We start from the raw sequence: 26,433 nt of genomic DNA, 5'->3' as shown, positions 1-26,433 counted from the left end.
CTGAAAGGTCAAGGGGTCGTCACTAACAAGGAAATTAACACTGGGTTTTGAGAAATATTACTGAGCCTCAGTTTAATAGTAGATGTATGGTATATATGGAGGGATGGCAATATTGTTATTTTGCAGCAGGGGTTTGTCTAGTAATAAAATAAGAGAAATAAAATATCTTATGTTAAAAACACTGCTGGTGGTGTTATGTGTGTAAATCTCTCCAGGGAGACACTTAAATATGAAATATCTGAGTCAGTCCACAGAGAGCTCCTTTTACTTTTAATCCCATATTACTGAAAATGGCTGCAATTTATGTGGAGGGTGCTTTCAAGATAGTCCTTAATGTATGGAAGTGAATAACGCCAAAAGACTAAAAGAAATGCATTGTAAAAGGAAAAGTTGAGAAAACTCAAAATATCAAGGCAACATGACTGTTGTTGAATTTATGCAGACGTGCACATTTACAAAAGATTTGTGGAAACTTGATCTTATTGTTCACCTAATAACAATACAAATCAGGTTTACAATAACATTATAGTTTTACTATTACTATTGTTTACTTACCTTAAAAATATCAGATTTTTTTATTATATTTGGTTTGGAACTGATTTTTACAACAAATGCTAATGCTAATTAGTTAGATCCCAATGCTAGCAGCAGTAGTGCACTAGCTTGTGACCCCACTGCACAAAGTTGAGATTGTGTTTCTTTGCAAGTGTTTGGTGAATGTGGTAACTCTTACACCATGGAAGCACAAAGGTTTCAGCTATCACCTGCGTTCTCTTCATTTAATTTACTCAGCATTCCTTAGATAGCAACATAAAAATCCTTGATTTATAAGGGCAAAATTTAATATTTCCATAGTTTATGTATGCATGTGTGTGTGTGGAGAGGATGGAGGGTTCACAAGTTAGCATGCTGCCAGTGCTTGGCCCAAGGTCAGACAAATAAGAGGATTTCATCAGGAAGGGCATATTACATAAAAATAATAATAATAATAATAATAAATCCAGCTCAGTCTCTCTTGGGGAAATAAAATGAGAAGCTAAAATTGGTAAACACAAAGTTTTAAATTATTTAACATGCACATTTTTAATTTACTAAACAAGATTGAAGGCAGAAATAAATTTTATTGTTAACCTCACAGGATTATTAGGGGAGCAAGAAAATTCAAATTGCCCGAACACATTGTCATCAACATCAACATCTTGATTATTCATACATCCTTTGAAAACATTGCATCTTAAAAAACCATCAAGGGATGCTCAGCTACATTAGGTCTTTTTCTTCTTTTCTCCCTGGTGTTAAGTGGTGGCAGACTGATAAACCGACACAAGAGGGCTTTGTGCAGCTTCTAATGTCCTCCAGCATGCAAGCTACTCTCGAGGTGGATAGATCAGTACATTGGACATATGTTCCCATTATTTGCACCTTCAAGCAAAAACTGGATAAGCATAAAATATAATCACACTGCATAGGAAATGCATGCATTAAAATGACAGCAAAATGGTACATTTTAGCAAATGTTTTATAAAATAAACTAAAATGACACTGGATATATTTAAACTTGTCATAGTGGAAAAAAATAATGACTAAAACAATGTTAGACACATTCTGTTTTGAAGAGTTTCTGCTTTTATACTGGGACACTTAATGGAACTGAACCATTATTCACTCAACCTGTGTTTTCAAATGATCCTTCCAAGACCCCTAAATCAGATCAGAGGAAAGAAGATTGATGGTTGGATTAAAGCTGACTTATATAACTAGTTGCTAACACAGCCGTGATCAGTGTTAATCCAGTTAAATTTTCAGAATGAATAATGTCTGTTTAAGTGGAAGAATATTCTGTACATTCTGCATGTTTTTTGAAGTCAAACTTTTAATATATATCCCATTTCAGCATGTGATAGTGATTATTAATGTGGAGAGAACACTGACCAAAAGGAGTGCACATATCACACAAGAATACACACACAAACACACACATAATGTATAATAAACGCACATCATTTATTTTACAGTTCAGAAAGGGTTCTTTCCTATTATAAAAAACATAGATGTCTCTTTGACCCTAATTAAAATAACAAGATGATGAATTTCAGATTGAGACTTAAGCTTAATGAATCTGCTCAGTTCTCAGCTAAGTTTTAAAATTAATAACTTTGACCTTAATGTACAACAGACGCACTGTCACAATATATTCAATCTTACAACGCTGTCGAAGGGATAGAATCAAATAAAAAGATGTAACAGAGCCTGTGACATTTTAAATTTGACTATATGTGCTGCATAAAATCAACATTTGAAACTTAAGCTTGAAATTACGTTAAAACTTACCTTACTGAGCACTTGTAGAGAACAAATATTACAGCCAAAAACTGGCTGTTCTCTATCCTATTCAACAGAATTCAGTAAAACTCATACTGTGCCACTTATCCAGACCACTTATCTCAGTCTTTTCTTCTGGCTACACAGTGGAAAGCTATCATTGTAGTTAGTTTGCTTAGTGGCACTGGGTTGGAAAGCCTGCACCAGCAAGTAACTGTCTTGTTTCTTTAGGGTATGAACATTGAAATGGATTTGAGTCTCTGAGAGCTTTTTAATTTCAGTTTCCCTGCTCTTCCTGAACAAACAGAGATAGCAGAGATTTTCCACTAAGAATGCTCTGCAATGAAAACAGAAAAATAAATACATTTTACATTTTTGAAATTGCAAAGATTGAAGGTTTGTGCGCTATTGGAATTCTTTTGTCTCTGCCAACTTACTAACCATCAGGTCATCAAATGCAGTGTTAAAAAGAACTCAATTCATATCTTTCAGTTATGTGATCGACTCCTTACGCTAGCGGGCTAAACATTACTCCATCATGACTCAGTAGTGCACAGGTGGTAGTACTGCAGGACAAAACTGTTGTTTTTTCAATCTGTCTCAAGACAAGACTACTTGCATCATCTATCCATGGAGGAAAAATGAAGATATGAAGAGAAACTACAAATTGTTGTGATCCATCTTCTGCTCCAGCAGAATATTTATCCTGTAGCTCTATTTGGGTGACATTTTTGGAGAATCCCTCACATAATTTCAATGCTTTCACAGGATGAAAGCATTGACATTACGGACAGCTACATGTATTTTAGATCTGGGTGAGTAAATAATGCCGCCGTGTGGGAGGGCAAAGGACTGCAGTACGTGTCCCAGTAGCTTTGGCGTCATTTGAAAACTATGAATTAAGGCCCCTGTCAGACGGGGCTAGAAACTAATCAGCAACTCCCTCGAGTCGCTATGAAAAACTGTATTTCCGACCAGCTCACAAGGTTGCTTGCTGTCGTTAGGTAGAATTGGCTACAAAGAGAGTGCTGCAACAAAGCCCACCTTGTGATTTCTTTGGTCGCTAGCAGATTCAATGTAAATATTCACTCACCTACCACAGAGAAGGAGTGAAACTAGAAAAGGCTGCAACACAAACTAGAAATAAAGAACACTGACTTTCAAAGTAAGACTTATACTAAAACTATGTTTATGAAACACAGCAATGTATGTTTTACCTCATCCGGCCAAAGGACTGATGAGCTTATGCAATGACAAGGCGTCCATTGTATGTCCATCCTTGTGTCCCCTCTGAGTTCACAAGAATCACTACTCCTCCTAAAGTGCTGGTTAGCTTTTATTGAAACTTAAACGTACTCACCTAATGGGTCTTCACACAAATTTTACTCAAGGTTAAGGTCATATTTATCGTTTTACAGCCATCTTTCCATTTTCAAAATCCTTACTCCTGCTATAGTATTAGTCAAATTTCAGAGAAACAAGAAATGTTGTCATGCACATGACTGCTTAAAAGCCTCCTTAACTTCTCAGTGGATTTGCATTCTAATTTTATGTTCTAGTCCCTGTTTTCTCTAACTTTATGTGCAGGTGCCTTCATCTATTCAACCCCTGGTAAGTGTCATGACATTGTTTTTTCTAATGATGTTGGTAAGTATTACTCTGTTTTCACCATAATTGACAGAAGCTCTAAAAATTAATCACTCAGCTAAATCATGAGTTGACTCATGCTCAATTTGTTCTTGTGAAGGGCAAATTTGATAGGGCCAGTCAACATTAAAATCAATCTGAGGACAGAAACAGATCGATCGAGTCCCATCCCACTCCAGAAGAAACAGTAACTTATATGGGAGCATAGATCAGCTGTCACCGGTGCAATGTGTGGCCTTCTCATTCTGTCTTTTTTGTTGTCGCCATATTTAGTGAAACCTGGAAGACAGTGTATTTTTTCTAAGAACTGCCAAATGGTGACTGGCTTACTTATAAATCCACTCATATTGACTTTGTTCCATATAACCATTTATTGTTCTTTGGGGTTTTTTTCTGCTTTTTCAGTTTAACACTCAAAGATAATATCACACTGAGGGAATATAAAGAACTAACATGAATTTTCTTTGCCAAAAATTAACAAATAGGCAAATCGCTGTTTTCTGACTCTATAGAATTGACCTTAGACAAACTCGCCACTCTTGTCCAATTATTTTTTTGACTGTGTTCTCCGAGTCCATCAGCTGATCTGTCATGGATCTAATTTCGTCATCTGACCCATATTATCCAGCATTTCATCTCCATCAGCCATCTGCGTACTTTGCTCCACAAATGCCAGTATCTACACTCCAGACTACTTGTGTGGTCAGTCACTTTCTGCTGACCACTTGCAATTCTTTGGTCCCCTATAATCAGGCCAAAAACTGTGTGAATGTTGTATTAGTGTAGTTGAACTCTGGAACTGGATTAAAACAGAACAACAGAACAGAAGAACCACCCCGGTTGAAGGAACCAGTCTGTAATGGCCATGTGATTAATTGCAGGTAAAATGTGCACCTGCATTATAACCTGTAGATGAGAATGAACCTGGTACCCCAGAAATCCGGAAAATGAAGCTTTGGAGCTAACATGTGTTTCATGTTTTTTCTTTTTTTTAACATTATCCACTATCCCAAAATTTGCTTTTGTGCTTGGACCTAATATAAAACTTTAAACTTTGAGATATGACACAATTATAGCACACTTGCCTCCTCACGTGAATTTCAGGTATTAATTTAAGGTATGCCTGCATAACTCATTCCAGACAGTCCCAAAAGGTTGATTGTGTTCATTCGGATGTAGAGTTTTTAGTGTGAAACATTTCGTCACTCATCCAAGTGACTTCTTCAGTCTCAGCTGACTGCAGGCTTCCCCAACCTTATAAACAGTTCGTTGCACAATGACTGAAGCTAGCCCACTGAATGAACACTGGGCTGTGAGGTCAATTTCTTGATCATTAATATGCAAATTGTCATTCTGTGGGCTTTGTTCATTGTTCATTCAGTGGGCTAGGCTCAGTTATTGTGCAAATGTACTATTTATAAGGTTATAGAAACCTGCAGTCAGCTGAGACTGAGAAGTCACTTGGATGAGTGACGAAATGTTTCTCCCACTGTAAACGCTGCGTCCAGATGAACAGAATAGACCTTTTGGGATTTACTTACCTGGATGATTGAGCATGCATCAAGACATTCCAGACAGTAGTAACAAACATTCAGCATCATCCTTCATTTGGATGATTTAAAATAACTGACAGCTTAATCAATACTGGAAGTATAATTATAGCATGTCTTTATCAAAATAGCACACTGTGATGCAATTAACTAATTTGATCTCCCTAAATTATATTGTGGGAGTATAACAACTTCATTTGCATAATTTTTACAACCACAAAGGTACAAGTGTTTAGGAAAACATGAAGTGTTTTTGGCATTTTTTCAAATATCTAATTCTACAGTTTTTCTTGGGGGGAAGCATCTCAACAAGCCCATTTCTAATCAAACAATGTGAAGTTTCTCTTTTTAGGCTTAAGGATTTAAAACTGTCATATCTCTTGAGTCATGGGCACTTCAGGAACTCAACAAAACTTAATTTAAGCAACATACCACACAACAGACATTCTTATGAATGCTCCAGCAGTATATAATCTCTGCTCTTTAATCAGAAAACTCTAGTTAAGATGTGATTAAAATAGGAAATTTCTTCTTTTCATGGAAAAATTCAAATTAGGTTTTAAAAAAACAAAAAAAGCAAACTTGGTTTACCTCTGAAAACAAATACTTAACAAATCAATGTATGTTTTACCAATGAAACACATGTAGTTTGGTAATAAATGTGCTGAAAGTCCCAAACTTTGAAGTTGTTTGTGGCTCCTGTGCTGAGTCACGCTGTCTTTTTCCACTGCATATTCTGTTCATTCAAAGATGTCAGCCATAAACCTCGGGCATTGATTCAGCTGCACTGGAATGAAATAAATGACTTTTTTTTTCACACAGTCTCAGAGTTTTTCCTGTGTGCTTCTACTACCCACTGAGAGCTTAAAGGGGTTTAACAGTGTTTGCCATATATAAGAAGATATCGCAAACAAGGAGAAAATAAGATGGCAACTTTTTTCACGTAAAAGAAGCACTCCTGGGCCGCAAAAGGCAACAACTGCTCTTGAAATGACTCAGTGCCCTTGTGTGAGAGCAAGTTAGTCATATCTTCATAGGGAGTTCTTCCGAAGGAGATAAGACATCCTGCGCTTTCCTCCACCTCTTCTCCGACAGGACCTCCATATCACTAGAGGAAAATCTCAATCAGCCCTCCTGGCTGCCTGGAAATACCTGGGGAGAGGAAGAAAATCACTGCCTGGCCCCATTCCTTACACACTTTAAAGGTTTTTCATTTGGTCTCTATCACTTCTTATTATCTTCAAAATATGTTTCGGGGACTTAATGCTACAGAGGTGCCATCCTCTGGTGTCTCCGCATTAAATGAAGTTGCTTTCCTTTGGATCTGTTGAGGTTTATCGTACTTTTAAAGCTTTTTGTCTGCTTTTCCGCTCAGTGTGAAATACTTTAACATTCTTGATTAATGATCCAAAGGCTGCTGTTGACATACGCAATATGAGCACAATATCACTCATCTTTGCTTTGCGAGCACATCATAAGCATCAGAGAGATACACAACCGTGGGATGAATTCTTTGGTGAAAAGGGGTCGATGATGCTGAACCACAGCACAGATGTTTTCACAGTGTCATCCAGCTGTAACAAGAATGTAAACATGGCTGTGGTAAAGGAAGTATAAGCAAAATGGTATGTGTGCTGGGACATAAACATATATGCACATACAGTAATCCCTCAGCCCTAACCTGTTACAGCAGAAGGCTGCCTCTCCCTGACCGGGCATAAACCAGCCACTGAAATGAATACTCCACCTGTTTTACTTTCATCCTGATTACATCTATTATAGTTTTATCTTTCCTTATCAAGTCAGTTACTCTGCTGTCATGTATGTAACCATGGTTATGAGTGGTCATATTTTTCATGGGTGTTCCCACGGCTATCTAAGTAAACCCTGGGTTGACTTCAGGAAATAGGACACGGGTGAGAGCAAAATATAGAAGGAAACAACAAACAGCAGGTAAAATAATCAGGAAATCAGGGGAAGGCAAAGGAAATAGCACCACACAAAGAAAAGCAATTACTAAAGTAAACAAGGAAGACAACATAGACAAGACAGAGGGAGGCAAAGGCAGGGAAATGCTGGGAAAATGAAAAAACATGAAGATTAACATGATAAGAGTAATAATATTAAATAAAAACAGAAATCCTGATCTCAGCTATAATAACACGAATCCAAATCTCAACAACACCAAAACTTGGGTCCACAAAAACCCCCCCAAAAAAACCACTTTCTTCCATGTTTGTATGTTAACATAAACAGAAACAACTTTGATTTAAGTTAGTGAATCATGCATGTCTCATTCATGTCCATTCATCTAATCACATTTAGGTCAAAATTTGAACATGCATCAATATTTTACTTGTATCGACTTGTAATAGTTTTCCTTGGAATATTCTTTTCTTGCCCCTCAAGTTCTGGGATTTCATCCCTCTGTAAAGCTACATGTCTTTCCACCACCTGCTCCTCCACATCATCCCAGCCTCAGACAGGCTCTTTTGCGACCACTTTACTAGTGAAAAGTGTCAGATATCTTCACAGGGACTGTGACAAAAGTTCTGTGTTAAAGAACAAATAAACATGTTTCTTAAATTCCAGGTGCTGGTGTAACTTGGGACTTTCTGCTAGACTCAGATCTACTTCAGTCCCATTTATTTGTCTAGTTTTCTTCCCAGGCGTGCTATGATTACTTCTGGACTGTTCTAATTTGCCTCAATGCTGCAGACGTATTTGTCACCAGTCAGGATTGTTTCCAGCAAAGCCAAAGGAGTTAAATCAATGTGTGGCAGGGAATGTTAATGTGGCATTTACACTTATATGATACAGGGGGTTTTGTTCTTTTTTTTGTGTGTGTGAGTATGTTTTGTTTGTTTGCTTTTTATGCAAATGGCATGTAAACACATGCTCTGGGATCTAATAAAAGTATTAAAAAAAAGGTCTGACCACGGCAAGTGTTTATTTGTGTGAGCATTTGGGGGATGCTTGCATCCTCAGTCACAGGCAAACACACAAACTACAACACATACAAAGCTGCATTAGACTCTATGGTGAAACTAATCCTGTTACAGTGTCTGGAAATGTGTCTGCCCCTGCACGCTGTAACCTTGATTCAGAGTCGCCACGGTTACAAAATCAGTGTTTTTTTAGTCTCCTCTCTATTTTTTGTCTCCCTTTGTTCTGTTATTTTATCTACAAGTGGCATACGGTTCTTGTCACTGGGCTTCCTTATCAATGGCTGACCAGAGCTCCACCCCCTAACCCTCCGTGGCCACCAGAGCAAGTGCCGTGAATGATGGCACATTCATACACTTTAATACAACACACACACAAACACAGGCAGTATGCTTGGAAGATTTTGTGGTCTGAGGTTTTACCTTAATTCTCACCTCGATTCTTCCCCTCATTTAATAATGCACAGCAGTATGGAGGGCCACAGAAACAGTCACAAAAGCTCATGTTTAAATTATCCTCATGCACTGTGCACATCATCAGAAGGCACCTGTGAAAGAAAAACTGTAAAGTGTCAGACAAAGCCTCCCATCGCAACTTCAAGCCAATAGGCAAAGCTCATGGATATAAAGAAAACATCTCTGCCAATTTGATCACACATTTTTTTTTGGCTTTTGGCTTTCCTGAAGTAAATACAAGGAAATCACAAAGAAATTGGAATGACAGCAAATAAATAGAGTGCGGCAGCAAAGCCAAATGAAAAAACATGAAGAAGCACATGAATTAAAGTGTCCTTATGCGGGCTTTTAGTGCATGTATGAAATAAATGCATTTTTGGAGTTACAATTTCAACATCCTCATGTCTATTATTACTATGTTTTGTTGATGATCTCACACATGTCTCTTATCTTTGTCACCATTGGCACAGACTGCTTTGTGCCCCCAATAACTTTCAGTCCTCTGATGGCTTGTATCCGTGGTGAGAGAGATGAAGTAATGCATGCATGAAGTGCAACAAATTAAAGGAAGGATAAGACGGCTTGCAAACGGATAAGGATTTCAGGGAAGTGGACACATAATATGACACGGGTGACAACGATCACACATGTGAAAACAGTGGGTGACAATGGCACTGGGTAAAAGACGCAGGAGAAATATGTGAACAAACCAAAAACACAAACAAGTATTTAATATTTTAAAAAAAGGAAGAGAACAGATCGAAGACCCGGACTACTTTTAGCTGCTCGCTTATTCACAAGGGAACTCTGAATCTCTTGTTTGCTAAATGTCAAATAAATACATTTGTAAACCACTGATACTAAGTGCAGCTGCTTAAACAGAATGATACACGTCACAGATTTTTGCACTTAATTTGTTTTATTTTTTAAGACGCTTAATTTAAAATATGTCATTAATAATAATAAAGTAAAATATATAATGGTTACAGAGCTTTACTCAATTTATTAATTGCATTTTTTTTTATGAGTTGAATAGTCCATAGCTTACAATTCTATTAATATTATAGTAGTTTTGAGAGGGGGGACTCTCAAAGATGATATGGTCCCTGCCAAAATGAAGAATTATTGCATTTCTTCTGTGGGTGTGTGATTTGAGATGTAGAGTTGCAGGTAAATTAATTGAAATCAGGTATGAAATGCTGTTTGCCCTGATACAGCCAATGCTAAGCAGTGAGAGCAATGACTAAGACATTGTGCTGCATATTTTTGTTCAGTGTTACATAATAATATTTGTGAAGTTTAGTCTCGGGCTCTTGCCTGCTTTCTGTTTGAAACGACCTTTACATGACACCCTTGTTAAAAACACGGGTGCTGAAAGATCAACCGGAAGTTGACCAGTAGTATTTGCGAGCACTGTCACCTTGATGTCAAAAAGGCTTTAATGAGAGTGTTACTCCTTGTTACTGTCAACAACCATCACCTCCAGCTGAACTCCTGGCTCAGAAGTAATGCCATGAAGAAACTGATCAAGATTACAAAGAGCACAGACCAATGAATTTCAAACTGTAAATAGCACTCTTTACTATGTTTTCCTTAAGCATAATATGGAATATTTCTGCTGCCAACCCTTTTGAAAATCTGCGACTTGAGAAAATGATACCAAAGCATAGCAAGAAATCAGAAAACAACAGCCTAGAAATGTGGTATAGGCTGATACCACACAGCCTACACTTTAAGTAAATGTCAAACCCAAATTCAGCAGCGTAAACATCCTGTGCTGTGTGTTTCAAGCAATTAAAGAGAACCATAAAGCAGCGTTTAATTTATATTTTCACACACATATACACACACAGAGTCAAAACCATTTTGCTAGGTAAACCTTGTGAGTATTGAGTTGGACCCTCTTGTGCCTTGAGAAGTGCCTTCCTCAGAGACTTTGGATTATTTTCATATGATAGCATCACACAGTTGCTGCAGATTTGTCAGCTGAAAATCTATGATGAGAAATTCCCATTCCAGCACATCCCAAAGGGGCTTTATTAAATTGAGATCTGATGGCCGTGGAGGCCATTTGAGTGCAGTGAACTTATTTTCATATTCAGTAAACCAGTTTGAAATGATTTGAGCTTTGTGACATGGTGCTTTATTATCATACTGGAAGCAGCCATCAGAAGATGGGTACACTGTGGTCATAAAGTGATGGACATGATAATACTCAGGTAGGCTGTGGCATTTATATGGTGTTCATTTGGTCCTAAAAAACCCAAAGTGTGTCAGTAAATTTCACCATGCCATTACACCACCAGCAACTACTGATAAAAGGCAAGGTGGGTCTATGCTTTCATGTTATTTACACCAAATTATATCCTTATTAGCCAAATGTTGCAGCAGAAATCAAGAAATACATTGCTGTGTAAAATTCTTGAGCCCACTAACAGCCCTCTAACAGACTAGAAGGTCAATATTTGATATGATCACCTTTATTCTCCACCACAGCCTGAACTCTCTTAGGCAAGCATTCTTTAATTTGTTTTTAGAAATAGTTCTCCAGGCTTCTTGAATTATATTCAAAAATCCTTGGATGTTGGCTACCTTTTGTTCTGTTTGTCTGTCAAAATGATCCCATGCAGCTTCAATAAAGCTGAGGTCCGGACTCTGCGGACGCTGGTCCATGACGGTAGCATTCCACTGTGTGTTTCTATCCAGACATCCCTGGTCTCTCTATCCTGACCTCCTCCAAAGAAATGGACAATTTTTTTTTTTGATTTGGAGACATTACTGAGCAGTTTTTGTGTAATTTGACACATTTCAGCCTTTTCTTCCCAATTCCCTTCCTTAAGAATGCCCTGTTGATGCCCGCCCATGCTGACAATTTCTGATGACACTTCAGCAAACAGTAAATTGCTGCAGATGCATCTCTCAGGTCCTGTGCAAGATCGCTGGTGTATCTGACATGACTTTCAGATACTGTTCATCTGCTGCAGACAGTTTTTTAGGTCTGTTGCGTTGTTTCTTTCCTTCACTTGTTAATTTTCCTCAGATCCTCTGTAAATGTTTAGGGACAAGGACTGGACTGAAAATGAGTGGAAAAAAAGACGAAGTATAAAGAACTTTCAAAAGGCTTGAGAACTGAGAACTATTGCTCAGGACCACTTTTTTAAAAATAACAGGAAAGTCAAAATACAAAGATATGAGTGGCTCAAGATATTTGATATTGTAAATCTCAAGAGGTGTGAAAACTTCAAGGAATGAAAGGTTAAATTGCTTATGATGAGTGTTTAGTTTAAGCATCCAGTTTTCAACGTCAAAGGCAGCAACCTGAAGCACACAGTTATAGGTTCTCCAAGGGTGAAACGGTCAGCACAGAGCTCCTGAGGCCTCTGTAGAGGAAATTTAGCAGAAATGACCTGATCTGGTTGACATCAGTGACCCACACAAACATAAATTGCATAAATTGCATAAATTAGTATTTTGACACTGCAGAAGATCCTGTGTGTGTTCCAGAGGTACAAATATGTAAGCTGAAAATGTTCCAGAATTTGAAAAAAGATCAGTCATATTAAAGTGACTTAAGTTTGTCTAAAGTGCTCTGTACCTGTAAGCCGCTTTGGAAGCCATCTCCACCCAAGCATTTCCTTGTTATATTGTGTTTAACAACCTCAGTGCGATATCTATTACCACTGATACCTGCTCTGTTCTGAAGAATACAGGTCCCTTGCTGATATGCTTTTCTCACTTCCAGCTTCCCATGTACAACAAACATTGAAATAATAGGGAGGTATCTTCTTGACCTTTATGTTCATCTTTGGCATGTGGAAGAGTGGCCACATTCCTGAACTGAGCCAAATTTTAACTAAATACAAACCTTCTTTTTGACTCTGGTGATTCTGAATCAAACATGTAAAAATATAATGAAGTGCAGTAAAGGATCTGTGATATTAAAGAAAGAGATGTAAATCTGTCTTTTTCACCAACATATTGTTATGAGCCAAACATAAAAAAAATGTTGTAAAAAACATGAGCCCATGCAATTCTGACATTTCCAGCAGTAAAGCCTCCAGGTCAATGAGGAGATGCAACTGTTTGCATTTTTTTTATAGCTTTAGAGTGTGTCGAAGAAAAAACACGTACATTTTTCCTGGTTCTCTTAAATAAAATCTCACGCTCACTCAAAATTAGTCAGTGCTGATGAGCCAGGTACCCATCTCCATTAAACATATCAGTAAACTGCACATGGTAATATCAGCCCAGAAAAGAATGCCTGTTTCCAGTAGATTCCAAATTGAAATCAAGTGAAGCAGACAGGAGGGATGTTAGAGCCATATACCCTCAACCTTCCCTCTCCTTATCTTCCTATCCCAGCGTGACATTGTCAGAGAAAGCTGTGCAGGTGAAAACAAAAACTCAGCTTGCTTAAATATCTGACAGCCGAAAGGGGTCAAGAATCAGTGTGAAAACACTTTCATTCCTGCAGAGATTAAAAGGAGACATTTGCATTGGTTCCGACAATGAAGAGACACTATTTCCTTTCCAGTGTCATTGTGTAGAGGTCCTTGAAAATGATGGAGGAAAACACTGCCATCCAACTAAAGAGCTTTTCAGGTAGAGAGAAGTGCAAAGATAAAATACAAAAACTGAGAAGGCAAAGTGGTATTACATAGATTTATATAATGGCCACTAAGTTGGGAGTTCAACAGTCCTTTTTTATGAATCCAAGCCCCTTTACATTTTAGATTGCATCTATTAAGTGTAGTTTTAAACAAAATTAGACAGTCATAAATGTTTCTACATCCAAGAAATCCACAGTTGGAACAAATAATAAAACTAATATGCCTATCTTATAAAGTAAAAGGTCTTTTTTTTCCCAGTGGAAAGTGATGAGCTGTTTTTGATTTAGTTTCTTTTTTTTTAATAAGACCATATTTGGATAATATGGAAGATCTAAAAAACTAATGGTTGGTTAGTAAGGTGTATCAGCAAGTTATTATTTGCCGTAAGTCCTTAAAAACAGGTTTTAAAAAATTAACTTGGAAAAGTAAATGTAGTCTGCTTTTCTGGGGCCCTAATGTTTAAATTGAATGTCACGCTGCAGTAAGAGAAGCAAGTATATAAGCAGAAGGAGTTTACTGTGGTAATAGATCAGGAGTATGGTTATTTTCATATATACTTTGATACATTTTTTTCAACATGGTATCTTTTTAAAATAAGAAGAGTCAAACCTAGAACCGTAGAACCTGTGTTTTTTGTGGTGTGATGTTTAGAATTTTGTATTTTTCTCATAAAAGTTATTTCCTGCTTGGTTTGAGTTCTCATCCTATTCATGATTATAGCTGTGCTTATATTTATTTGAGGATTTTCTTTGTTTTTTTGTTGTTTACCCCTCCACGAATCGCTGCCTTATTGTGGTGGAGGGGTCTGGAATCCTAAGGATCCCACAGGCTATGCTGTCAGGGGACTTTTGCCTCCTGGTAGAGTCTCCCATGCCAAATTGGTCCTGGGTAAAGGACCAGGAAAAGATTCAGACAACCCTTTTGAGTGCAAGAGCAAGCAAATAGTTACCCTGCTTAGGATAAGGTTACCCAGGCTACACCCTGGAGCCAGGGAGACATGGGCCCGCCCTCCTGTAAGCTCCACTGCCGGCAGGGGTCAGGTGCAGTGTGTGTTGGGTGACAGTCCAGGACAGAGACCCTGGCGGACCAATACCTAATACCTACTAAGACTGACGATTATGACATGGAACGTCACGTCTTTGGTGGGGAAAGAACCTGTTGCTGTGTGCGAGTTTGAGAGATACTGGCTAACTATAGTTGGGGTCATCTCAGCCCACAGGTTAGGCTTTAAAACCAGTCTCCTGGAGAGGGGCTGCACTCTGTTTTTACCCGTGGAAGAGAGGGTTGGTTCCCTATGCCTTTAGGTTGGAGAATGGGTTATCTGTTATGCACCAAACAACAGTTCAGAATACCCAGCCTTCTTAGAGTTTCTGGGTAGGGTGATCAAAATGTGCTCAACCTGAAGACTGGCATCTTATTGGGAGGCTCCAACACTCATGATGCCAATAACAGTGACACCTGAAGAGGTGTAATTGGGAGGAATAGCCTCACTGATCTGAACCCGAGAGGTGTTTTGTTCCTGAACCTTGCGCAAACCACAATTTGTCCCTAACGAACACTTTCAAACATAAGGGTGTTCATAACTGCACATGACAACAAGCAGAAGGCTTGCATCTTCGTGGCCTCAGATTCTGATCTCTGCTTATTCCAGACAGTGTGGCTCTGTTAGCTTCATTAGGCAGTGGCCTCCAGCTCACACTGGAGCAGTTCACAGACAAGTGTGAAATGGCAGGTATGAGAATTAGTACCACGCAGGTTGCTGTACCTGGCCCCAAATAAGCAGAAGAAAATGGATGGATGGATGGACTTTTTGTTTATCCAGCCTCTACTGTGTCCCTGTGTCTTCCTGTTTAGTCTCCATCTATGTGTTATGTCATTTTTCTTATTTTTATTTTGGTAGTCTTTTGTCCCTTGTCTTGCATTTGGTCGTTCTTCTTTATCTTGTTATCCCTTGATTGCTTGCACCTATATGTTTACCCACCTGGTTCCCATTTCCCTAATCTTCCTTTTGTGTATATAAAGCCTCCCTTTGTCCTTGTTATGTTGCACTAATGTTTTCTGTGTGTGCTCTCAATCAAGGTTTGCTTTTTATTAGCATCTATCTGTCTAGCTGTAGCATCTGCATCTGGATTTTTATGGTTTGGCTAATGGGTCTAAATTGGTAAAACTGACCATCCCACGCAGATTCATTTCAAATCAGCAGACAATATACTATTCCCAGTATATATGTGTGCATGTGTGTAAATCTCTCTCTCTCTCTCTCTCTCTCTCTCTCTCTCACACACATATATATATTTCTTTTTCCGGGAGATGGAAAATTGGCTACAAAAAAAGTTCATTTGAAAAACAGCTTGAAAGAACCTAGAAGGAATGCTTTTCATCCTGTTAATGATGCGTGATAAGGAAAAATTGAACTGTAGGTAACCATAACAACAGTGCTTATACTCGTCATGCTATGCAACCATTCCACTGGTAAAACTGATTTACTACACTGACTATTTCAAAATTAGTTTGTGACTTATAAACACACCTTCTCTTGTTCCCTCTGGTTCAGGCCTTGGCATAAGGGCAATACTTCCTTAAATATGACTGCTGTGAAGGTTGTGCATGTCAAAGTAGAAGCATGACCATCAGCACAATAAACAAAAGAAAGTGTTAGTCTCCCAGAAAGTCAGCCTTGTTGTTTATCACCTAGGAAAGTGAACACAAAGACTTCTTCCCTGTGTGTGAAGTGATTGATGTTAGTCCACTATTATTTCTTTTGCATGTGCTTCCGTCAGATGAATTTCGCTCTAGGTAAGTGGAGATGAATGTTGATGAATGTTGGAGGGAATGGTGGATGACAGCCGGAGTGGCCCTTGCGGGAGATGAGTCAGGGAACCTGCCAGTCTCTTCCCAAATGATGACATTTCATTTTGTCTGGTACTTTTTCCTTTCAGTATGGCAGGTGCAGAGGCGACAATCAATAGTACTTTTTTGTTCTCACTTTCTCCCCTCACTATCTCTTCACCCCTGTGTCTCCTCCCAAGCTATGTATGTGTCTGCGCCTTTTCTTTTCAATCTAGCTTGCTCTATTGAACTCTCTTTTCCCACTCTGATGTGTCTTGCCTAGCTTGTCTCCATCTCACCCCCTCTTGCCTTTTCCTCCTCGGCATCCCCTCCTTCCATCATCCGTGACTCTCAGCAGCACATATCGGTGGATAACTAATGGTAATGGACTTTGCTCCCTGATGTGGGAATTCTGCAATCAGCCACTCTGCATGACACATGCGTTGATGGCCTTAATTTTCTCAGACTTTAATGCCCCTCAACATCATCAGCAGCAAGAAGACAGCACACAAATAAGCACTGCTAACAGCAGAAGAGTGATTAATCCTGTCAGTGAAAGTGTTCTTCATTGATGTGCAGGTAACTCAATCAACATTGGCAAATAGTCTGTATAAAGTATGCCATGACATCCAGCTTATGACCTTACTGTCTTGATTTATCTTTCTTACTTTTGCTGGTGTTAACTAAGAAAAATAAATAAGACTTTATCACCCAGACCTGACTAGATGATGACACATTTCTGTGTGATGTTCTCTGTAAATATCAGCCATTAATGTGTCTAATGCAGATAACGTGTGATTACTCATGCTGTCCTACAGCAAGAGAGAATGAATTTATCAACTACTGATATTTCAGAAGCAGAATTCATCTTCGGTGCTTGTGTAGATGCATTTATTGATCTTCTAAACTAAAGATGACTTAAAAATAAACACAAACTAAATAAATTGGTCAACTTGTCATGTAGAAAGATTTCCCTTTTCTACTAAAAGTGTTCTTAAAAATCAAGGCACACTATGCCCCTGAGGTTTATTAAATGTGATAAGATACATTATTTCTGAATCATTTTTAATACAACCATGAAAGCACTTCATTTACAACATGCAGGCACTGGCTCTTAATGTCTGTTTTATTTCTTACATTTATTTTCCATTATAGATGATAGAAAATCACCTGAAGGCTGCTTTCAAAAATTATTTGAAACTTTCAACTTTTCTAAAAAAAATAATAATAATAATAATTACTCTGCTGCAGGCAGTTCATTTTGCTATGTAAATATACTTTATCATATCTACACAAGAACAAATTTTATTATTTAAAGTCTTCCTTCTTTGTTAATACATAAGAAGTCAGGGATCAAACCTACAACAACACATTATAGGCTACTGACTTTTCCATTTGATATATGTGAATTTTTTAGTGAAGAGCACTTTTATTTTCATTATCACTGGGGTGTTTTTTTTTCTACTGTTTTCATCCATCCATCCATTTTATACCACTTATCTGGGTTCAGCTTGCAGAGGGCAGCATAGACAAAGAGGAAAACTAAAACTAGCTGAGAGATAGAATCTCTCTTTTATGTCCTCCTCTGCCCCTGGGGCTCCTCCCAGTCTCACATGCCCAAAACACCTCATCTAAGAGGCATTCTAGTCAGATGCCCCAACAATCTCAAATGTTTCCTTTTAATGTAGAGAAGTACTGACTCTGCTCTGAACCCCTCGTGAATCAACCTAGCTCTTAATCCAATCTCTGGTGGGCATTCAGACACCCTTTTGACCAAAAGAAAGCTTTCTTTTGGTTTATACACACAGCTTTTGGATATAGGTGAGGGTAGGAATGTAGATCAACCAGTAAACAGAAAAGCTTTGTTTTCATAACAGTTATTTCTTTACGACAACAGACAGGTGCTGCAACACTTCCTCTGTCAATCTTTTACTTCCCTCACAGGATACTTTAAGACATTAAATTTGGGGCAGCAGCTCATTCCCAACACCAACTGGGCACTGGTAGTTCTTTTCCCAGCCACTTCATACTCATCTGCAAACTGTCCAAACTGGAGGTTGTCATTCAGTGAAGGTTGCAGAATCACATCATCCACAAAAATCAGAGACGAAATCTGAAGAAGAAGATTAAAATAAAATAATTATAATATAAATATAAATATAAAAAATATTTTATTTTACTCCTGTTATAATTAAAGCTTTTAAAGGTTCTTAGACGACCATGGGTTTAACATAGTTACATTAATTCAATATCAAACGTTTGCTGTTTTTGCTGTGCCATTCAGACACAGAACAGTGTGGGGAAAATGTATTTTAGTTAACGCAAGTAACACATTTTGCAAAGACTCAGTCTGTCTTTCTTGAAATTGAAAACTGCTAGTTTCAAAGTTTTAGCAGCCTGATTTCCATAGCCTAGACCTCAAATCTATGCAAATGAGTTGCTGGCAACTTGACAACCTGTCCCTCAAAAAGCAATGTGACACCACAAGAATGCACTTGTTGCACACTTGGACAAATGACACTTCCAGGCGTGCATGAGTTCAGAATCGTTCTCTTTACTTGCTCTTTTGCAACTGCAAATACAAAACACAAGCACTTCAGTTCAGCGTAGCTGCGCTCTGCAGGCTATCTGTGCAGTAGAACACACGCGACCATTTTACATATAACTACTGAACACGTGTTAACAAAGTACTCATTTACTCAGTATTTTCCCACCAATGTTCATATTACAATATTCTGCACACTCGTATGCTCCTCCAACTAGTATTGTTGCGCATGGAGACTACCCTCTCGATCCCCTCATTACATCATTTGCGATGTGACATCCCGTTTAACACCAGTTCAGGTACATCATGTAAATCACAAACTCCGACATTAGCGTTGTGTTCCATTAATGACAGTACCATACTCTAATACATTTCTCATACGTCAACATCATTCCGTTTATCAACACATAACTTGTGCTCACCTGCAAATACAAAACACAAGCACTTCAGTTCAGCGTAGCTGCGCTCTGCAGGCTATCTGTGCAGTAGAACACACAGGACCCCAAGGCTGCCCGATTCAGTGCCTGCGTGAGCCCGAAGCTGCCCGTTTCAGTGCCTGCGTGAGCACCACCCGTGGGAATCATCATTGATCAGAGTATCCTAGCTATATTGCCAGTTATCACAGTATGTGTCAGAAATAGTAATACAGAACTGAACGCATAACATAACAATGATAAGAATGCATGAGATTATGGAGGGGGGGCGATATCTATTACAATACTTCCATCTGTGCCCACCCATTACATGAGTCCCACACTCTCCCCTCCAAAAATGAATGTCATCCTGACATTAGAGATTTTTTCCAGAATGCATGTCTTCAACAGAAGGTTACAGCAGTAGCTTCACTGGGAGTCAGCCTCTCAAGATACGTTCTGTCCGGTAACAGTCTTTGGCATGACATACATCTCCCCCTTCATGTCATGTACCAGCAACAGACACTACTGGCCAGGCAATGTCTGTAAAGTCTCTCCGCCACTCAGGCGTGCTCTGTATCCGGCTGAAGGTGTAGACCTATCACTCTACCATGTAACCTTTTACACAGACACACATTTACTGCTGTATATCTCACATACAAGCCAGTATCTCTCTATGTGTAGCTAGTCTGGTTCTGGTATTCCCTGTTTAACTCATGTGAACTATTAAACAAATACATGCAGTTGTTGCTCTGTCAAATTTGCTCTTTTTAACATTTGCTACTGTGAACACTTCCCTTTCTGTTTAAACTGTCACCACAGTAAACTCAACATGTGACAATGAACTTAGTTTTTTCCTCTTAGCTGTCGACATCACTTGTGTCTGTTTATGACTGATGGCTGACCTAAGGTGTCATACGTGAATGTCTTGGGTGGATTTCTGCATCGGAAAGGATACTTTCTTGTGGGAACTGGCTGTGAGTTGGGCTCTCCCTCGTCTTCTTCATCAGATGACGACACCTGTCCTTGACTTCTTCTGTTCTCCTCCCCAGACAGCTCACTTCGCCCTGCCTCTTCCTCCTCTGCACTTGACTCCAGTCCACCTTTTCCACCCTCGTCTAGGCACTCGCTGCTGACACCACCACTTGACAGTTCTCCGTTAGCTTCTTCTGGCTGGAACTCCTCTGCCTCTGCCCTCAGCTGACTCCTGATCTGGGTGGGTGATTCCGCAGCTTGTGTGGTGATAATTCCCCAGTCACCCTCATCCTCTGAACCGCTGTCGTGATCACTCTCCTGCTGCTTTTCTTGGGTCTTTCCTTTTCTTTGTTGTTTGGCATCCTCCTTCCCATTCTTGTTTTTCTCCAGCTTCTCCTCCTGGACGGGGAGAAAGTCACAGGGCAGTAGGAGGTTCCTGTGCAGAACTCTCACTTTCCCTGGTCCTCTCTCTGGCTGTACGGCATAGACAGGGCTATCTTTGTGCTTTCTTTCTAACACGACATGTACTCGCTCCTCCCAGTAAGACCTTAGCTTTCCGGGCCCACCCCGATCTCTGAAGTTCCGTACTAGCACCCGACATCCCGGTTGCAGTTCCACTCCATGAGCCTTCCGATCATACTGCTTTTTCGCTCTGTTCCTCTCTTTCTGGGCTGTTTCTGATGCCAGTCTGTATGCCTCTTGCATCCTACTTCTCCACTTACGGACGTAATCACTGTGAGAAGTACTCTGGTCACCTGGAACCAGGCCAAACATGATGTCCACTGGTAGGCGGGGGTTTCTGCCATAGAGAAGATAACATGGGGCATATCCTGTTGCTTCACTGCGTGTGCAGTTATACGCATGCACCACTTTGCTCAAGGAGTTTTTCCAGTCCGCCTTGGCTTCCTCTGTCAGGCTCCTCAACATGGAAAGGAGTGTCCGATTAAATCTCTCCACCTGGCCGTTCCCCGCTGCATGGTAAGGTGTTGTGCGTGACCCCTGGATTCCACAGTACTTTTCCAGGGTGGCAAACAGCTGGTTCTCAAACTCCCTTCCCTGATCATGGTGTAACTGGGCAGGGAATCCAAATTTGAGCACAAAATCTCCAAAGATCTTTTCTGCCGCTGTTCTTGCTGACTTGTTGGTGCATGCATATGCCTGTGCAAACCGGGTGAAATGATCCATCACGACTAGGATGTACTCATATCCTCCTTTACAACTCTCCAGATGCAGGAAGTCTATTGAGACCATCTCAAAAGGGTATGTGGTGACAATGTTGACCAGCGGTGCTCTGTCTGGTTTGCCGGGACGTTTCCGTTTCAAGCAACTGCACACCTTAGTCACATAATGTTCCACATGTCTTTGCATATGTGGCCAATAGAATCGATCACGGACCAAGGCGAGTGTCCGCTCCACTCCGAGATGTCCCATTTCCTCATGGAGCTCCTTGTACACCAGCTGATGGAATTTTGTGGGTAACACTAGCTGAGCTCGAGCAGCTGATTTCCTGTACAGGATGTCATCTTTGTCGAGGTACAGCTTACTCTTTTCCCGGCTTAGAACGGAAGTGTCTTCCCCCCTGTCTCTTCCTCTCCAAGGGGGCCATTTTCCTGTCATAACACATTCTCGCACCCTGCCAATGACTGGATCATCCTCCTGTGCTTTCTTTAGTGTCTCTTTGGAGATCTGTGTCACTGGGGCCATTACTCGTTCAAGCTTTACATCAGCACATGCTGTGGTTATGGTAGCTGGACACATCCATGGCTCATCTTCATGGGCTTTCAACTGAAGCACCTCTGTCGCAGGGGTGATTACCTCTGGTTTCATTTCCTGCGAGCATGTGCGCATGTACTCCTCCATGTCTAGCGGCATTCGTGATAAACCATCAGCATCGCCATTAGCCCTTCCCGGCCGATACTTGATTGAGAAGTTAAAATCGGCTAGCTCAGCAACCCACCGGTGTGTTGTAGCATTTAGCTTCGCTGTAGTCAGGACATAGGTCAACGGATTGTTATCTGTATACACTGTGAACGAAGGTGCGTAGTACAGATACTCCCGAAACCTCTCACAGATTGCCCACTTCATTGCTAGAAACTCTAGCTTTCCAGAGTGGAGGTGGTAGTTGGTTTCTGGAGCTGTTAGAGTTCTCGACCCATACCCAATGACAACCAGTTGGCCCTGCTGTCTCTGGTACAGGACTGCACCAAGCCCTTCTTGAGAGGCATCACAGTGCAGCACAAATGGCCTTTCAAAGTCAGGGTATGCCAGGAGTGGTGGACTCAGCAGGTGTTCTATCAGTTGGCATAGCACTGCCTGGTGTTGTTCTGTCCATGTGATTGGCTGGCTTGAGTGGCGTTGGTCTGCTTTTTTCCGCTGTCCTTTGTGCTTTGTTACCGTTGATCTTCTGTCAGTAATCACTTGACTCTTTCCGATCGATAGCAGCTGGTATAGTGGCTTGGCAGTGCGTGAGAAGTTTGGAATGTAGGGGCGGTAGTATGACAGGAAACCTAGCATTTTCCTTAGGTCTCCCACAGTCTCAGGTTTGCGGTTTTTTAGTGCTTGCACTGGTGCCAATTCAGCAGGGTCCATGCAGTAGCCATCTTTGGATACAATTTTTCCCAAGAATTTCACCTTGTCCTTGAACACTTCACACTTTTTGGGGGTTAGCTTCACCCCGTGCTCTTGGTAGCGGCGCAGGACCTCCCTCAGATCACGCAGGTGGTCCTCAAATGATCTGCTGTGGACCAAATTGTCATCCAGATATGGCTGAGATATTTCATCCCTCAAGCCTGCCAGGCACTCTTCCATACTGCGCTGGAACTCTGCTGGAGCCGAGGACAAACCAAAGGGAATCCTTACCCACTCATATAAGCCCCAAGGTGTGATGAAGGCTGTGAGGGGTCTGCTACTCTCCTCCAGGAAACCCTGGTGGTACGCCTTGCCCTGGTCCAACACTGAGAACCATGCACTCCCAGTCAGGCTGTTTAGCATGTCTTGAACACGAGGGATGGGGTGACGGTCAGGAATGGATTTCCGGTTTAACTCACGGTAATCCACGCAGAGACGCAGACTTCCATCCTTCTTGCGCACACAGACGATGGGCGATGAGTAGGGGGAACGGGATTTCTGAATCCATCCTCTATTCAACAGGTCCTCCAAATACTCCTTCACCTCCTTGTGGAGTGGCTTGGGGACTGAGATGTATGTGCGTCTTACTGGGGTTGTGTCATTCAATCTGATCTTTAACTGCAGGGAGGGGATGCATCCCACATCGTGACTGGAATAACCACCCTGGACCGGGTTCCCCTCTGCAGTCCAATGACAGTTTCATTCAGGTTAACCCCCTCTGGTAGTTTTGAAATGTCCTCTGGTTCGAAAAGAACCTCCTGTTTCAGGCGAAGGGGACCTGTCCTCACACTGCACTTAACCTCCCTGCTTTGTCCCGCTGGAATCACTATCTTTTGCCTCCCAACTTTCACCACACCCTCCTCGTCGCTTTTGTGGCAGCGCTGCACGATGTTAATTAGCACTTCCGCTTTCTTACAATCAATCGAGAAGGCTTCCCTTACCACCGCAGGTGTAACGTCTGGATGCTGCTCCATTCCATCCTTCACAAAATGCTCAATCACATTATAGCCAATGATGGGTGGCTCTGCTACTCCTGGTTCTTTTGAGACAAGCACGGGGACAACTAGCTCTGGCTGTGGATCTCTAGTTGACCCCAGTCTAAATTTTAGCTCAACCCAACCTGCGAAGGGTATGGGTGTTTGGTTCGCTGCTTTGCCCACCAGAGCCTCATCCTCACCTAGGAGTTCACTTGTGCTTCTCAGTTGGATATGTGGAAAGCAGGACTTCCTCCAGTTCTCATTAATGATAGTCACCTGTGAGCCTGTATCCCACAATGCTTGTGTTTCTACACCTTCAAAGAAACAATCCACCATACACTTCTTCCCGATCAGGGCTCTCAGCTTAGCCTGACAGCGTAGTGAGAGATGACTGGCATACGTGGCACCCACAGTCTCTTTAGCCTTGCCACTCTGCTCTAATTCTGCCTCCAACTGTCTTATCCGATTCCAAAGCAGTTCATGCAACTTGTCATCTGCTTCAGCATGGATGGGAATTAATGATTTGGGAGGGGCGATGGTCTGGATTCCCACTTGAGTGCTCTCCGATCTTTCTGTTGCCCCCCTTCGCCCTCTACAGCCTCTGGAGAGGTGTCCTGGCTGGCCACACTTGAAGCAGTGTTCACACCCTTCATTGGTTCCCTGCTCCTGGCATGCCTTACATCCCCTCCTCCCACTGGTTCTTAGTGGGCGAGTGGGGCCTTGAGGGGTGGTGATGCTCCTCCTTAATTCAGCCATCTCCTCTCTCAGCAGCCTGACCGCTTCATGCAGCTCTGACTCTCGGGAAGCAGCTACAACAGGTGTTCTGCGGTTCTTGGATTTCACCACTTCAGCTGATTGCTCTTGAGTCCCCAACCTAGTTTCGGCTACACCCAGACCCAATTGACTGGCTGGCCTTTCCGTCTGGAGTTCATTTACTTTCACAGATTTGCTGCCTGTAGTTTTCTTTTGCTTCAATTGTCTTTCTGATTCAACACTAGCTGCTTCATTCATCTTATCAATGAGGATTTCATCTGTCACCCGAGGGTCATCCAGATAGGGCTTGAGCTGAAACTTGATAGGGTCACTCAGTAGCCCAGTACTGACCGACCTCAAGAATTTCTTCTGGATGAGCTCAGGGCTGTATTGTTCATCGGACCCCGTGTTTTCCGATGCAAGCAGCAGCCTCTCTTTTAACTCAATTGCTCTGAAGAGGAAGTTTTGGGGAGACTCACGGCTGTCTTGTGTGACGTTCACTAGTCTGTGATACAAATCTGTGGTGCTATCTTCTTTAAAATGCCCCTTTAATATGGCCTTCAATTGGGGGAGGGTGAGGTCACGTTTTATCTCAAGCATGTCTCTAAGACTCAAACCTGGGCTGACAGACTTCACCACAGCCTCTATAACCTCCGCTTCACTGTGTCCTTTGTTCAGACCTCTGTCAATCTGATGCATCAGGTTGGTGTATGAGAGTCTGTCCTTTTGGCCCTTCTCCCCAATTTGACCACAGATTTTGAATTCCCTCCTTATCGTCACTTCCGAAAGGCGGTTGGCTGCGACAAGAAACACATTTTGTGGGGTGGTTGGTTGATTTGGTGGTGTCCTCTCCACCCTTCCACTCAGCCTCCTAATTTCTTCCTGCAGTGCTTCGCTGTTTCTCTGGAGCTGTGCGTATCTCTCTGCTAAATCAACTTCTTCCCTTATTTCCTGAGCCCCCTGTGGCGAGCTCGTTGGATTTGATCCACTTTCTGTGCTTCTGGAGCTCCCTATCGCTGGGTCGACACTTTCTAACATTTTCTTTAGATAGCAGAGCGCAACATCCTGCTCTTCATCATTAATAACCTTGTCCATAGATTCTGTAATTAATCTTATTAACGCTCGTCTTGTTGTGACATTTCCACTAGGGATTTTAGCTTCAGCACATACCCCTTTGAGTTGGTCGAGTTGTAGGTTCCAGAGTGTCTGGGACACAGTCTCTGCCAGCTCCTCGAGGTCCATCGTGGTTGCTGTAGCCACGCCCCTTCCTTATTTTCATCACGCTGGACACGGCGTTAATAATCCCAGCGGTGCCTCCAATATTTGTTGCACACTTGGACAAATGACACTTCCAGGCGTGCATGAGTTCAGAATCGTTCTCTTTACTTGCTCTTTTGCAACTGCAAATACAAAACACAAGCACTTCAGTTCAGCGTAGCTGCGCTCTGCAGGCTATCTGTGCAGTAGAACACACGCGACCATTTTACATATAACTACTGAACACGTGTTAACAAAGTACTCATTTACTCAGTATTTTCCCACCGATGTTCATATTACAATATTCTGCACACTCGTATGCTCCTCCAACTAGTATTGTTGCGCATGGAGACTACCCTCTCGATCCCCTCATTACATCATTTGCGATGTGACATCCCGTTTAACACCAGTTCAGGTACATCATGTAAATCACAAACTCCGACATTAGCGTTGTGTTCCATTAATGACAGTACCATACTCTAATACATTTCTCATACGTCAACATCATTCCGTTTATCAACACATA

The 26,433-nt window shown here is 41.1% G+C and overlaps 1 protein-coding gene across 1 annotated transcript; it reads right to left on the bottom strand.

Annotated features, from left to right (window-relative positions):
• Window positions 1-23,530: 23,530 nt before the first annotated feature.
• Window positions 23,531-26,182, bottom strand: LOC147317867 (uncharacterized). The gene has a single exon (XM_086315245.1). The coding sequence runs from the start codon at window positions 25,890-25,892 to the stop codon at window positions 23,535-23,537; it is 2,358 nt and encodes a 785-aa protein (XP_086171371.1). The 5' UTR covers window positions 25,893-26,182; the 3' UTR covers window positions 23,531-23,534.
• Between the last annotated feature and the right edge of the window lie 251 nt (window positions 26,183-26,433).

Source organism: Aulonocara sp. 'chitande type north' Nkhata Bay, linkage group LG12 (genome assembly GCF_057382095.1).
Source record: "Aulonocara sp. 'chitande type north' Nkhata Bay isolate Kocher_YH1m ecotype deep benthic linkage group LG12, A_spYH_male_GT1.1, whole genome shotgun sequence".
Lineage (NCBI taxonomy): Eukaryota > Metazoa > Chordata > Actinopteri > Cichliformes > Cichlidae > Aulonocara > Aulonocara sp. 'chitande type north' Nkhata Bay.
This window is presented reverse-complemented; position numbering and strand designations above follow the sequence as displayed.